General features: G+C 54.0%; 1 protein-coding gene across 1 annotated transcript in view; it reads right to left on the bottom strand.

Moving 5' to 3' along the window:
- CELF5 (CUGBP Elav-like family member 5) overlaps positions 1 to 10,822 on the bottom strand; it is a 42,778-nt gene extending 31,956 nt beyond the window's left edge. Inside the window, 2 exon segments of the mRNA XM_037384632.1 lie at positions 2,202 to 2,284; positions 10,475 to 10,822. Coding sequence (XP_037240529.1) covers positions 2,202 to 2,284; positions 10,475 to 10,742 — 351 coding nt within the window. The 5' untranslated portion in view covers positions 10,743 to 10,822.
- Positions 10,823 to 14,796: the final 3,974 nt, after the last annotated feature.

The raw sequence follows: 14,796 nt of genomic DNA, 5'->3' as shown, positions 1-14,796 counted from the left end.
GGAGATCTGGTCCATTCTGGTAGCAACCATCCCTAAATGACCACTAAAATGCCTGAAGAGAATCCTGCCTTCCTGGTCACTGAGGGACATACCAAAAGACAAACGAAATGTAATGAAGCGGTGTATTGCCAGCCTGAAAATAGCTCCAAATGCAGCACAGCTCATCTTCATCTTAATGACACCACATTGCTCATTAACTGTCTCCAGACAAACATGTTTGAAAGTACTCAGCTAGCACAGACTTCTTACTGTTCCCAAGCAGTTTCTTACACCTCCCTTAACGTAAAAAGCCTTCAGAAGACCACATCACAGACAGATTGCTGCTTTAAATACTGCTCCACACAGCACACTATAGCCACTGAGCGCACAAACGGTACAGAACACAGCAAAACACGGAACAGATTCCTGGTGCAGCAAAACCGAGACCGCCTTGACTCCACCGAGCCTCACACAAAAACCTTTCCCAGTCCCTCTACAGGTACGAGCTGGAGACGTGGCTGCCTCCTGCGCTGTGTTAGCAGCGCCGTACCGTGACTCATCACCGCTGCTCCTCCTGCTCCTCCATCCTTCAGCTCATCGTCGTTACAGCCGCCGTCAGTCCTGCCCTGGACCGACGCACACGGCTCACGCTGCCTTAGCCTGGAAGTTTTCCCCTCATCCAAACGAACTCAAAACAGTATTTGGGCACCTGGTTAGCTGCACTCTCCCCCCTCGCTGCCCTGACGCAACCTGAAGCACTGAAGACCCTGCTACGTGGTAAATAAGTTACGTGGATTTTCCCAGCCCTCAAACAACAATACAGAGCCGTGCAAAAAGGGAGCACGGGTAAAGAAACATGGAAAAGGATGCGTGTGTGTGGAAGTCTTATGGGGAGCTGGGAGAGGTGGGGGAAGCTATTTGGACCCATACGGGTTAAAGAGGAAACATTATGGTTAAGAATTCCTAACCCCTCTCCAGAGACCCCTGGTTTACATTAATTATTCTGTTGCCTTGAGCGCTCAGGGCCTCCTGTGAGCTTCTGTCTATAAGTACCCAACTCCTCCGCCTACTCACCTCCGAAGGAATCCTTCCAACGTGCTTGATCAACCCCCTCAGCTCAGCCAGCGCAGTGCCCAGGCAAAGCGCTCACATCCTACCAAACTGGGAATGGCAACCATTCAGGACTCCTTTCAGCTTCCCAGTGGGAGCCAGGGAGGCAGAAGACATCCCTGCAAGGATGGACCCGTTCCACCTGCTCCCTGCGATCCCTCCTGCCCTTTGCTCCCAGCATCCAGGACAGACACACTAGTTCAGCAGCCTGGGTCTCACCTACGTAACCCATTTCTCTTCCAAACAATGGGATGTGGCAAGTGTATTATTATTTTTTTTCCTTCTGAGAAGCTGATCCAACTCAGCCACTGCACTACGAGTCGTTTTGGATCCTGCACAGAGCACAAATCGTCCAGCCACCCGCAGGGCAACAGCAGACTAGGAGCAGATGCACCACAAGTTCTGCACACCTGGAAGAGAAGGGTCTGGTACCTTGTCTTGTCTCCCCTCAGCCTTCCAGCATGCCCATCGTGCAGGGTGGACCCATGCACTTCACCCCAAAGCCCACAGTTCCCTAGGGATGCGGACAGGTCGTTGAAGATGTCACATCACACCACAGGGCAGCACTCCACCCCAAAGCCCACAGCTCCCTAGGGATGGGGACAGGTTGCTGAAGATGTCACATCACACCACAGGGCAGCACTCCACCCCAAAGCCCACAGCTCCCTAGGGATGGGGACAGGTTGCTGAAGATGTCACATCACACCACAGGGCAGCACTCCACCCCAAAGCCCACATCTCCCTAGGGATGGGGACAGGTCGCTGAAGATGTCACATCACACCACAGGGCAGCACTCCACCCCAAAGCCCACAGCTCCCTAGGGATGGGGACAGGTCGCTGAAGATGTCACATCACACCTCAGAGCAGCACAGTCAGGCTTGGCTGGAGCTACGTGGGGCAGCCCTGGCAAGGTGGAGAAGAGAGCAGCAGCTCTGCAAAGCGCGTCACTGTGCTTTGGCTCCCACATCCGCGTTCCAACCCCCGAACCACGCTCCTCTTTCACAAGGAGGAAAATGAATCTAAACCGCTTCTCACCCTCCCTCGCTCCCCTGACAATCCCCCGTTCGCCTGCCCGTGGCATGAGCTCCAGGCACGATTCACCGGGACTTACCCCTGGCAAAGTCTTCTGTTCATGCAACGCCGTCTGGGCTTTGATGGCAGAGTCTCTGGCACAGTACGTGAGGAACGCGCAACCTGCAGTGAACACAGCACGTGTCAAGTTAGACATGCAATTGCAGACGCGCGTCGAGACGACGCTCCTCTTTGCTAACAGCGGGTGACCCAAGAACTGCAGACGCTGCCCTGTTCCCATCCTCCATCCCTGCAGTACAGAGGATGGCCCCTGCGCCAGAATCCACTCCTTTCCCAGCGAAGGGGAAGCAGGGGCAGAGCGGGAGGTTTGCTAATTAAAGGTGCAAATGTTACTTAATGTGGATGCGTCAAAGACTGTAGGGAAAAAGACAAAGAAACGATATTAAAAGGTTTGTGGGCCCCATCCAAGGTCTGTTGAAGTGATGGAAAAGGGTCCCAGTAAATCAACCAGGTTTGAAACAGGCGGTGAACAAGGTGAGAAACGACTGGAGAGCAACACACGGGGTAACACTGCCTGTGGGAGGAACAGCCCTGAGCACAAGGATCAGAGGAGATGCAAGGACCGGAATGATGACTGATACAAAAAAATAAAACAAAAAAAAAAGCAGCAAGGAAAGAGGAAAAGCATCTGGGATTTTAGACTCTCATGAAAGCTCCATGATCCAGATTCACAGAATCATGGAAAGCTACAGAAGGAGAAGCCTGGCGTTCTGTGCCGTACGCACAACGTGCACACACACACACACCCCAAATACACACATGCATGACGAGGGAAACACAGAGAGCAGCAGAGCATAACGCTTTCTGCAAGGGGCAGCTTAAGAAGCAAGATGAAAAGCACACGGCAAAGGCCACATCCTGACATTCTTTGTCAAGATCTGACTCAACATCTGAGCCTAATAGTGGAGCCAAGGGAGGAGGGGAGGAATTGTAGCCCCTCCAGGAAGAGGAGGGATCATCTTTGGGTGCTCTGATGCTAAGAATAATCAAATGAAACTAAGCAAAAGCAAAATTTGGCTGGTTATCAAGAAACATTTCCTAGCAGAGAGAGATTTATTAGTCTGTGGAACAATCTCCCCAGGGAAGTGCCTGGAGCTCCGTCACTTGAGTTGTCTCAGATGAGGATGGGCAAAGCACTGGAGAATAGACTCAAATGCTAGCGTGCCTCTGACCCCCTCACTCAACCCCCTGCTATTCGCAGTGGCATTTCACATCCCAAGCAAAGGCAGGACACAGCCCTGCAGCTTGTTGCTAAATGTCCACATCTGTATTGTTGTGCTGGGGCTGCAGATGGCATTGTTATGGCCCAAAGAGAGAGGATGGGTCTTTTGCCCCCACTTTTTTGTGCCTGGCTTGGGGGACTCCCGCTTCAGCTCTCCATGGATGCAGGACAGGGACCTCCTGGATCTCTCCCCTCCGCCCCAGAGTGTCTCTGTGGTACACGACACTTCTAGCCCCCACGGAAGCCAGCTGCTCAGGACAACCCCAACCCATGGCAACAGGAGTAGGCTGTTCTTCCATCCCAATTCCGATAAATTGCTGCAGCTAAACAAATCACATCTGTTCTCACAGCTCTTGCTAGGAGAAAAAAACCCTCCACAAACAGCACACGGGTATTAGATACCTTCAATAGGCAAATACAGCTCCTTATCGCCTAGGTTTTAAACCAAGGATGCCGCATCAAGGCCAGACGTGGGATCACCAGATAGTTTAACAAATGCAGTAAGGCAATAAGCATGCAGGTAACCTTCACTTCTCACGACAAACGCAGCTAGCTCTATGGTGGGGTGGGGGGCAAAGCACCCCTTTGCTTTCACTCTACCCTCAGAGACTGCTGTGCTCTCAAGCATCAGGAAAAGCCTCAAAAGCACCAGTATAACCAGAGAGCCCAAACCCTAAACCCTGGATGCGCTCTGTGCTGAGTAAAAAGCCAGCTGGATGGCTGAGCCCAAGGCATGGTGGTGGATGGAGTCACATCCTGCTGGTGCTGGGCACACAGGGTGCTCCCAGGGCTGGGCTAGAGGGGGTCTCCAGATCAGTGATCTGGGCGAGGGGGTCGAGTGCCCCCTCACTCAGTTTGCAGATGACACCAAGCTGTGGGGGATGCTGATCTGGGGGCCAGGGGGCTCTGCAGGGGGGTCTGGCCTGAGGCCACTGGATGAGGTTCAACACGGCTCCGTGCCGGGTCCTGCACTGGGGTCACACCAGCCCCACGCAGCGCTGCGGGCTTGGGAAGCTGCCCGGTGGGAAGGGGACTGGGGGTGCTGGTCGACAGCCGGCTGGAGATGAGCCAGCAACTCATCCAGGTGGCCAGGAGCCCAGGTGGCCAAGAAAGCCAAGGGAATCCTGGCTTGTGTCTGAAACAGCGTGGCCAGCAGGGCCAGGGCAGTGACCGTCCCCCTGTCCTCGGCACTGGTGGGGTCGCATCACAAATCCTGTGCTCAGTTCTGCAAGGAAGACTTTGAGGTGCTGGAGCATGTCCAGAGCTGGGCAACGGAGCTGGGGAAGGGGCTGGGGCACAAGTCTGAGGGGGACCAGCTGAGGGACTGGGGGGTGCTCAGCCTGGGGAAGAGGGGGCTCAGGGGGGACCTTCTCACTCTCTGCAGCTGCCTGGCAGGGGGCTGTAGGGAGGGGGGTGCCAGTCTCTTCTCCCAAATAACCAGCAACAGGACAAGAGGAAACAGCCTCAGGTTGTGCCAGAGGAGTTTTAGACTGGATATTAGGAAAAATTTCTTCATGGGAAGGGTGGTCAAGCATTGGCACAGGCTGCCCAGGGAGGTGGTGGAATCACCATCCCTGGGGATATTTAAAAAACATGTAGATGCGGTGCTCAGGGATGAGGTTTAGTGATGGGCTTGGCACTGCTGGGTTAACAGTTGGACTTGATGATCTCAAAGGTCTTTTCCAACCTAACGATTCTATTCCTAACAGATTAGAAGGCCTGGTGACCAAAGTCCCAACCACAGATACTTGCCCATTTCCACCTGCTGCTCCAGTCTGCTACTTTGCAAGTTACATGAGACCCATTCTAAGAGAATTTGGGTCAGTTTAGCACACAAAACTCCGAAGTCAGGAGCTGGGAATAAGCAATTTGTTCCACTGAAAGCTTCAATGCATTGGTACCATGTCCACATGCAATGAAGACACCATCCTTGTCTCAGGAGAATTAGCCATCAAACCTAAGAAAACGAAGGATAGGAGAGGAATAAGTCTACATGAAGCTACCTGCAGAGTTAAGCACTCAAACCCAGTACCTGAGTCCCAATTCCAGTGCTCAGCAACATCAAAACTGAGGTAATACACACTGGCAGGCCCAAAAACCTCAGCCCATGGGAGGATGAGGATAAAATAAGGATTGGACAAAGGCACACCACTTAGTGGGGACACAGGAGGGACACTACTCACACAGGGGTAGCTGTTTTGCAAGGTACTGTCATCATCTCAGATCAGAGATTTGCAAAGCCCAGGAAGACCTACATCCACCAGCACCAGTCCAAAAAAAGCGCCATGAATCCCCTCCCCAGAGCCCTCCAGTCCTTCTCTTCCCTACAACAAAGGCAGCCCAAAATACCGTTCGTCTTTTAGGTGCTCAGGTATCTGTACCAAGAGGCAGCAGCCTCTGGAGAGAGAAGCATTCTGCACCTACGGAGCCCAAAGATGCCTCACTCGAACCTCCCACTTCATTCCTAGGGCAACCCTTGCTGCTACTCTGCTTCTCAAAGGCGTGATATTTTTGCTCAACAGGAGCCAGGTTGTACTCCTGCCCTTCACTCAAGCATGAAACGGCACTTGAACAACCCCTAATGATGGGGGTACCACGTCCACGTGCAATGAAGACACCATCCTTGTCTCAGGAGAATCCCAGCTGCGCCTGGGCTGCACTGGGACAAGCAAGCCTGTGGGCACAGGACAGCCCTGTCTACCGCTCCATCCCTGAGCGCTCCGTGTCGCCAAGATTTCCAGACATTCAGTTCATTCGTTTAATCTCATTCCTGCTTCCAAAGTGGCAAGGATCTGGGAGCTGTACTGGCCATGGAAAGGAGGGAGCTAAAGAGGTCAGCTGTGTCCTCTGGAAAACATGACGACTGTCCTGCGCAGCCGAACGTTTTGGAGGTAGGATGCAGGAGTCTAGAATTGTGTCGCTGCAAAGTCCTGGTAAAAAATACAGAAAGGGGGTTTGCAGAAACACTACAGTCCAAGCCTAATTGTGTAAACAAATATTTGGGGAAAAGAATCTTCCCTCTTGAAGAGACACTATCTCTTGCAAACAAACGCTTCAGCTGCTTCTTAGGATGCTTCACCAGGCATTTTCCACAGCATCCCCTTACCCCCTGCCTTCACCCAGGTGTCTAAAGCTTGCAGAAGCACCAGAAGCTCAAGGAAAGCCACATTTTCCCAGCTAGGAAGGGTTTCCATGCTGTGACAGGACCCTGCTTACTGCATCTTTCACAGGTTCAAGATCCTAGAACTCTGAGCCTGACAGAGTCACCCAGAGATCCACCCAACAGGGAGGAGACATCCACAGAGGTGCAAATGGGCCCATCACTCTCACTAGGTTTTCTCACTTCCACATCTCCTGCTTTAGTTAACAGCAAACTCAGGTCAACAGCCTTATGCCTCTTCGGGCACCTCTGCCACCACGTCAGTTACACCTGCTGAGACATGGGACACTGTGTTAAAAAGCACTCAGGGTGTTAGAAAGTGCCAGCCTTGAAGGTGCCAGGCCACCCGGGTGGTACTGACACCCCATCACGGAACAGGGAAGCGTAACAGCGCCCTGAGCACTGTCTATAATCAAGCTGGTACGAGTCCTAAATGAGGAAAACAGGACTGGAGCTGCTGCTGGACAGCAAAAGCCACAAGCCCCGGTAGCCAGGGACACCATCGTCATCCGTCATCCGCTCCGCCCAGCACTCACTTGTCTTCTTTTCTAAGCCTAGACTGTATTTGTTATATTGATACAGCAACCCATGTATTCAAATCTGACCTGATCTGCAGGGGGTCCAGGTAAATTAAGTTATAAATTCGGTATTATGCTACTTATAGATCATACTGTTGTGATTCTGCTTGTAGAAATCCTGTGCTATTCTCATCACCCATTCTCTGCTATACTAACCGTAAAATTCTGTTAAGAAAATAAAGCTTTAAGCGTAACTATGATGTAGCACCATCATCGTTCTGCCAAGGATCCCTGAAAGAACCCGTGCATCCACCACCCTGCTCCCAATGGCTCCAGGAGGGTTTCCAGCTCCCTGTAAGCAGAACTCAGCCTAGTTCCACTTGCAAGAGACTGCAGCAAAAGCCCAGATATTCTGTGCCTGATCCTCCCTACGAACCGCACGGACTCTGGGCTTTACAGTCCCTTCAGATCCTAAACATTACTCCAGACATCAGCAGCCTAAAGCCTTAAGCAAGAAAAGGCTGTCAGTTTGCAGAGGAGAGGGGGCTCCAGGTTCAGCTTAGCATCCAAAATGACACCAAGTACTTCAGCAGGGGAAGCATGGAGTCAGCGAGGAGCTTATCTACAAGCCTGCAGAAGCTGAGTCAAAACTCAGGGAGGCAAGTTGGGCTGAGGTTGTTATTTTCCCCCGTGCCCTTTGGAAGAGCCGCTTGTCTGTCCATACACTGTGCCCTGCGAGGGCTGCTCCCATCCCTGCTGCTCTGCTACAGCTCCATTCGGTACCCCACACCCCAGAACCTCCCCATACCCCACACCCCAGAACCTCCCCGCTTTCCCCACTGCAGGCACCGCTAGGAAACCCAGCCAGGAGAACACGGTTGACCCTCGCAGAGGATCTACCTTCTGCCCAATTCTGGCACACAAATCCAAAAATGTCCACTTGATTCTCCCTCCTCTGGCCCATTCCAAAAGCCTGTTCAAATGCCTCCCTGCTCTTCCCAGGAAAATATTAGCTTTAAGACAAACACTGCCATTAAGATGCAAATGTATCTGTGATTAACATAAATAGAAAAACTGCCTCATGAATAATATTAGGAAGCTGGAACGCTATCGACTACCAGGAGTCAGGTTGCTGAGACATGAATAGCGTCAGGCACGAACAAAACCATTTCGTAACGATGCTCATGTTTCTAGCAGGGCTTAAGATCCTCCTCTGCCTCCAGTGACTTCATCAGTCCTCAGCACCTCTACAGGACAATTCGAGCCAGCTCCTGGGCTCCTGGATCCGCAGCCCCAGCGGACCTTTCCCCCTTTTCCTTCCTCCCTGCGGGCAGAGGCAGCTGCTCAGCTCCACGTCAAGCTGCGAGGGATCGCAAGAGGAGCTGCTGGGCTTCTCACACGACCGCTTCTCCCCGTTTAAGGGAAAGAAAAGGAAAAAAGCAGATGGAAGCCGCGTGTGAGCTGTCAATTGGATCGTGCTGCAGATCAGGGAACAGGGGGAGAAAAAATGGAATCTGCTGTTACAACTGCCCCAGAAAGATTATGGCTTCTGCACGGCGCAGGAATGAGCACGTAGTTAGCCAGATTTGCCAAAGCCTGTCCCCAATGCCAATGGGAGCAGCGGCTGCTCACCGGGTCGGCCACCACACATGGAGCCTAAGCCAAGGCAGCCAGACCTGGGAAGGTGGGATGGGATGGTGAGGGTCAGGGTTGGCTGGGCTGTGGGTCTAATTTCTTTGCTAAGCCCCCCCCCCCCCCCCCCCCATCCTTACAGAGGAATGACTTCTTTGGAGAGGTATATTGCCTATTCCCAACCCAGGTCTACATGTAAACCCACGCCACTGGGAAAGGAATCCCAACCTTTCGCTTTGTGCAAAGAGGGCAGGGGGCAGAGGGAGCTGCAGGCGCGTGGGAATGATTGCCACCAGCAGAACACACACATCCCAGTGGGCTTTTCTGGACAGAACACAGCACCGGCAACCCCTGCCCAACACCTGCATCTGCTGAAAAACGTCAAAACCAAAGGGATATATTTATTTTGCTGCAGGAATCCTGCATTTAGCGGCAAGTTAATATCACACATCTGGCTAATACCAGTGCTGCCCCCTCTAATTTGCATGTCTAAGTGGCAGATCCCTAGAATCTGTCTCCTGCCTGGAACCTGACCTCAGACCACGCAGTCTATATTTAATATGTCAACGGAAATGCAATGTGCAATTGTGTCTTGCCTCACTCCCATTCTCTCCCTCACTGGGTTTGAAACCTGGCCACACGCTGTCAGATGGTGGCAGGTTTGGACTCAGCCCCTCGCACACACAGACACACAAGCACGTGGCATTTTGGTTTTGAAGTCCCAACCAGACACGCTTCTCCAGCGAACCTCGAGCCAGCCCAGCTCCCACAAGCTTCACCGGGGAAGCATCTTCCTTCTGCCTTTGGGTTCGATTTGGTCTTTTGTTTGAAGAGAAACTTATTTTTCTGTTGTCCCTTTCCTTCGTGCAGTCTAGAACGGTTCGAGTCACCGCAGCACTCACAGTTTTTCTTACCTTTCCTCCTAAATCTGAAACCAGAGGCATCAGGGCCAAACGCATCTCATGGTCCCTCTGGTACGCCCCAACACCGACCGCATCACCCAGCGCTTTAGGGTGCTGGGGCCCGGGCTGAGCACTGGCAGCTTTCAAGGTCCTTACGGTGGGTTCCCTGCAGGTTTGCTCTACACGTGCCCGGCAGCGGTGCTGTGATCCCGCTCTCGATCTCCCAGCAAACGGGCTCCCGAGTTCCCACTCATGGCTGGAGCCGTGGTGATCACAAGATCCCAAACACCTGCTGGGATGGGCTGGAGCCGCCAACATCCCGAACCCCACGGCTTTTCAAAGCACCGCTTAAAAATACAACAATAAGCGCAGCTAAACCCAAGCTGCCTCAAACTTTTTAGCATCCACTCAAGGTCTTTCAGCCATGGAAGACCCCCCAGTTGCCCCCGTCTCCCACCAAGGCCCCCCTGCTATCCCGAACGCCGCTGGCAGCGCAGATTTGGGGCCAATCGCCTTTGTTAGGCGGATCTGGTGACGGTAGCAGCATGTGGGCACCCGGGCGGGGGTCCGAGGTCGGGGGGGAGGGGGGCTGCCCCCCCGAGGGGCTCCCGTCCAGCCCCCGGGAAGGCTCCGCGGGGACACCGGACCCCACCCGTGGGCAGGGCAGGGGTGGGGGGCAGAGCCTTTCCCGGGTGGGGGGAAACGGGGTCGCGACACCGGGGTGGGGGGAGCGGCGGCAGCGCATCGCGGTGGGTCACGCGTGGACCGCCCCGGGGGGGGCGCGGTGGGGGTGGGGGGCCCCGGCGCCCTTTGTGCGCGCCCCCGGGGAGCGGGCCGTGCGTGCGGGGCCGCGCTCACCCTTGTGCATGCCGGTGTAGCGGTCCTTGAGCACGGTGAGCTCGTAGATCTTGCCGAACTGCTCGAAGAGCGGCTTGAGGTCCTTCTCCTCCAGGTTGCGCGGGATCTGCCCCACGAAGAGCTTGATGGCGTCCAGGTCCTTCATGCTGTCGGGCTGCGCAGGGGGCTCCGCGCCGCCGCTGCTGCTCATGGGGGAGGCTCGGCGCGGCGGCTGCGGCGCTGGCGGGAGCGGCGGCTGCCTCGCCTGGCCCTCGCTGAGCCTGGCCATGCCCCGCGCCCGGCGGTGCGGGCGGGCGGGCGGGCGGGCGGGGGCGGCAGCGCGGCTGGATCGGCCCCGCCGCCAGCGCCGCCGCCGCCGCGCCACAAAGGGCCGCGCCGCAGCGCCCCCTGCCGGCCGCGGGCGGCGCCGCGGGAGGGGCCCCACCAGGGGCAGGGGGCAGCTGCGCCCGCGCCCCCAGGGCCGAGCAGCCCCGCCACGCCGGTGCTTGGAGGGGGGAGTCGCAGCTCAGGGGTCCCCCCCAGCCAAACCCTGTACGCTTGGACCCGGTGTTTGTCGCAGCTGGTAGCAGCCCGTCCCCCGTCAGGGATCGGGCATTAGCGCTTCTTCCAGAATCAGCACTCGCTCTCCGCACCACCCCCCGCCCCCCCCCCCCCCGCCACCACCCGGGGCAGGGAGCGGCGTTTAGCCCCTTGTTGTCGCTGTCTCGGCACCAGGGGGTGGAGGAAAAGAAATGATTTAAAGCAGCAAGTGTTCCAGCACAGCCTCCCCCCGAGGCCAGGGAGCTGCCAGCAGGAGCGAGGGGCGGCTCAGCTGCAATGGGAAGCAAAGGTGGCCCCAGCCCCGGCCGGGTCTCCCTGTCCCAGGCCCTGGTGTGCAAAGCCCCCCAGTCTTTGGAGAGGCTCAGCTCCCCCCTGAACTGCGGCGTTCCCAGCTAGGTCCTGCTCGGGCTGTGCTGGATGGTGGAAAGCTGGTCACACATCCCCACCGGAGCAGCCATCACTGCTGCCAGGGTCAGCCCCGACCCTGGTGTGAGGCCGTGGGTTGCTCCCCCCCAGCCTCCCCAGTCCTGGCAGGCGAGCGGGGATGTCAGCGCCCCGAGCAGCACAGCCCGGGTGGCCCAGACCCCCTCATCTCCCTTCGCCCAGGGATGGGGAGCGGGGATGCAGCCCAGCCCCGCCGCCCGCAGCACACACCGCCTGCGTATCCCACCGGGCATCTCCTCTGCAGCATGCACAGCTCTTGGCGTCACACCATACATTTTCGCCTGTCATCCTGCCCCAGTGTCCCTGAAGATGAATGGACTCCTGCGCCCTCGTGCTGGGAGGAGGGAGGGGGGGTTGCTGGGTTGTTTGCAGCGATAGCTTTGGCTGAGCCAGGTGCTCAGCTCTGCTGAGCACACCAGGCCTGAGCCTTTACAAAGGACTGTGGTGCAGGCACGACCCTGCCTCTCTTCGCCTTCCTTAGCCTCTTCGCTAGGAGCTTTCTGCCATCTCCTGCTACTCCTGCCCTGGATCCTGCAGATGGAAGCGGCAGCGAGCGGAGGAGGGGACCCTGCTATCTAGCATGCACAGCCCCAGCGCGACAACAGCCCCACGCTCCCACGCAGCCCGGTCCAGCAGGCTGCCCTCCTGCCTGCCTCCGCCAGCCCCATCCTCCTCGCTGCCCTCTCCCCACGGTGCCCCAGTACCGGTACACACAGCTCACCCCCCCAAGAGCACCGGCTCAAACAGCACCCAGATCCGTGGCGCTTGGTTTTACCCGAGAAGGGAGAGGGCTGACGCCAAGCCCTGCAACAGGAGATATTTGCAGCAAGTTCAGTGCTCGTATCTGTGCGGGAAAGGTTAGGAAAAAGGGGGGGGGGGGGGGGGGGAGGTGTTTATCAGGGGAAGAAGAAGGGTCCCAATCCTAGGGGAGGAACTAAGAGTACTGCTCGTGTGTGTGCACCCACCTGACTCCCAGGCTAAAGTCACAGCAATGCCTCTCACGTGCTGGCCCTCAGCAGGAAAGCACTGTGGCTTCATTCCTCTCCTCCCTTGTGCCCAGCTGAAAATCTCAACCTTTCCCCAAGCCCCAGTTCTGCACCCTTCTTTCTCCAGCCACAGCTATTGCCCCCACCTGCATGGGGAGCTGCCAGAACACTTACGCAGGGCCAGCAGGTGCAAGAACCTGGAATTTGCATCCAGGCTTTTCACTGAAACGGCCTCACAAAGGCCCTCAGCTTTTTGTAGTGTGGCCTGAGCCCAGGGGCCATTGCAAGGTGTCTCAAGTCTCCTGTAGAGCTGCCTTGTGTTTGAGGGTGGTACCATTCCTAAAATTCACCCTAAAACCCCAGAACTCCCCACAGCGGTCAAACATTCTGTTTACATCTCTTGCAGAGACTGCCAGGGTTCTGCCATCTATTTGGAAGCCACAGATCCATCAGCTGGGAAGCCTATGACAAGTCAAGCTGTTCTCCCTGTTAACAGCTGCAAACAGGGCCATCTTAAAAACAAGAAACCTGTATCCCAACAGCAGCAAACCTCACCTTGGATGAATCATGCCTAAGCAAGTAATGTTTTCAAGCACCTTTCCATGCCTAGCCTGCTTTTCCATGCCAGCTGCTGTAGCACAAGCTGCTGTAGGCTTACGTTACAGCTCGAGGGACCCAGTGCCTCAGGTAGAAAATATCTGTTTAGAAGGAAAGAGATATCCAGTATCTTTTGGAGTCCATGAATGGACATATTATAATCACCCCAACTGCAGTAAAGAGAAGAACAGACATGAAAATACTGCTGGTAAATGAAAAATAGAACAGCTGTCAATCAGCACCTGGAAAGGGTTTACAGAGCCACACAGAGAATTATATATCACAGTAACAGGATTAAGGGGTAGATAAAAGATAGCGATAGCACCAAGAGAGAGTGAAAAAGGGAAATGACAGGTCACCTTCACCAATGAGGAAGAAACATGTTGCATTTATCACTGAGGAGGCTGCAAGGGAGAGCTAGCAGGGGCACAGCAGAGCTCAGGTGCATGATTCCCAGAGGATGAAGGAACAGATTCTGCCCAAATGTGAGACACCGCTTCAAAAAAGAACCATTACAAGAAAACTACATTGTGTGCCCAGGAAGTTTGTCTTCTGCAGAGACATTTGCTAGTGAAAAAACGTAATGTGTTTTCTTTAAACACATCTATACTTTCCTGGCTTCTTGTGGCATATGAGTGTCTGGATTTTAGCTTAAGATAAAAGGTAAAGAGGTCCAGTCCAGTGGGCCAAATTTGAGAAGGGCTCAAAAGATGCAGGAACAGCAAGATATACTTTGCATTAGGAGTGCCTGCCCTTTCCTTCCAGCTTTTCAAGGCATGGAGGAATGGAGAAAATACAAGCTCCAGCTCTGAATTTCCACATCACCTAGGAGACAGCACTTGAGGCAGGAAATCCTCACAACAGCCCAGAAAAGAGAGGGGGAGGAAAGAGAAAAAAAAAAAGAAAAAAAAAAAGATATCCTTCAAAACAATCTGCCTTCCCTTACCTATTTGCTCCCTAGGCAGGAAAGCCGAAGGACTAGTCAAGAGGGTGCTGGCAGAAAATACCCAAGCAACAATACAGTATCTCAGAAAGATAAGAGTTCATTCCTGTAACATGATTGTTTCTGGTCTGGAGCAAAAGGTTCTGCAGAGAAAACTGCTCCAAGGCAGCCAGATCAACAGCTCAAGAGAAAAACACCCTCCCTGTGTAAAAGAGTACAACTTGCCATAAGCTTTCATCCTCTTGTTTACCGAGACCTTACTGTTTACCTTTCATACTTTTGGGATATCTGTTATCCCAACCATTTTAAGATTAGGGGTTTTTTATATTTTAACTTTGCAACAAAGCAAAAAATTAACTAATTTTTAAGGCTTGTGGATTTTATGACTGGAAGTTGTCCCTAACAGGGGGTAGATTGGAAATTAACATCAAAGATTCCAAATTATCTTTCTGATCAAGAGCAGCTATTCTTTGAGCATTTTAAAAAAAAGAAGAAAAAAAAAAAGCACCTTGTTGCCTGTTACACAAATAGTTTGTGTTGTTTGCAAACTGTTTGTTCCAAAGCTTGAAAGAAAAGTAGTCAGAAAACAATGGAACATGGCCCTCCTTCCCCAGTTAGGGGGAGGCCACTCATCAGCTCTAGAACCATGCAATATTCAATTGAGCTGATCAAGTTCAGCTTGGACCTGGTTTTAATCAGCAAAGATATTACACTCTGCTGATTTGATCTGGCTTCTCCCTCTGCCGCCCAAACACTCCTGGAGCAGGCACTATGCACAGAGATGGTTGGTTCTGTCACATGCTCTAGTCTCC

Source organism: Falco rusticolus, chromosome 4 (genome assembly GCF_015220075.1).
Source record: "Falco rusticolus isolate bFalRus1 chromosome 4, bFalRus1.pri, whole genome shotgun sequence".
Classification (NCBI taxonomy): domain Eukaryota; kingdom Metazoa; phylum Chordata; class Aves; order Falconiformes; family Falconidae; genus Falco; species Falco rusticolus.
Note: the sequence above shows the minus strand (reverse complement) of the source record. Positions and strands in the feature narration are given on the sequence as shown.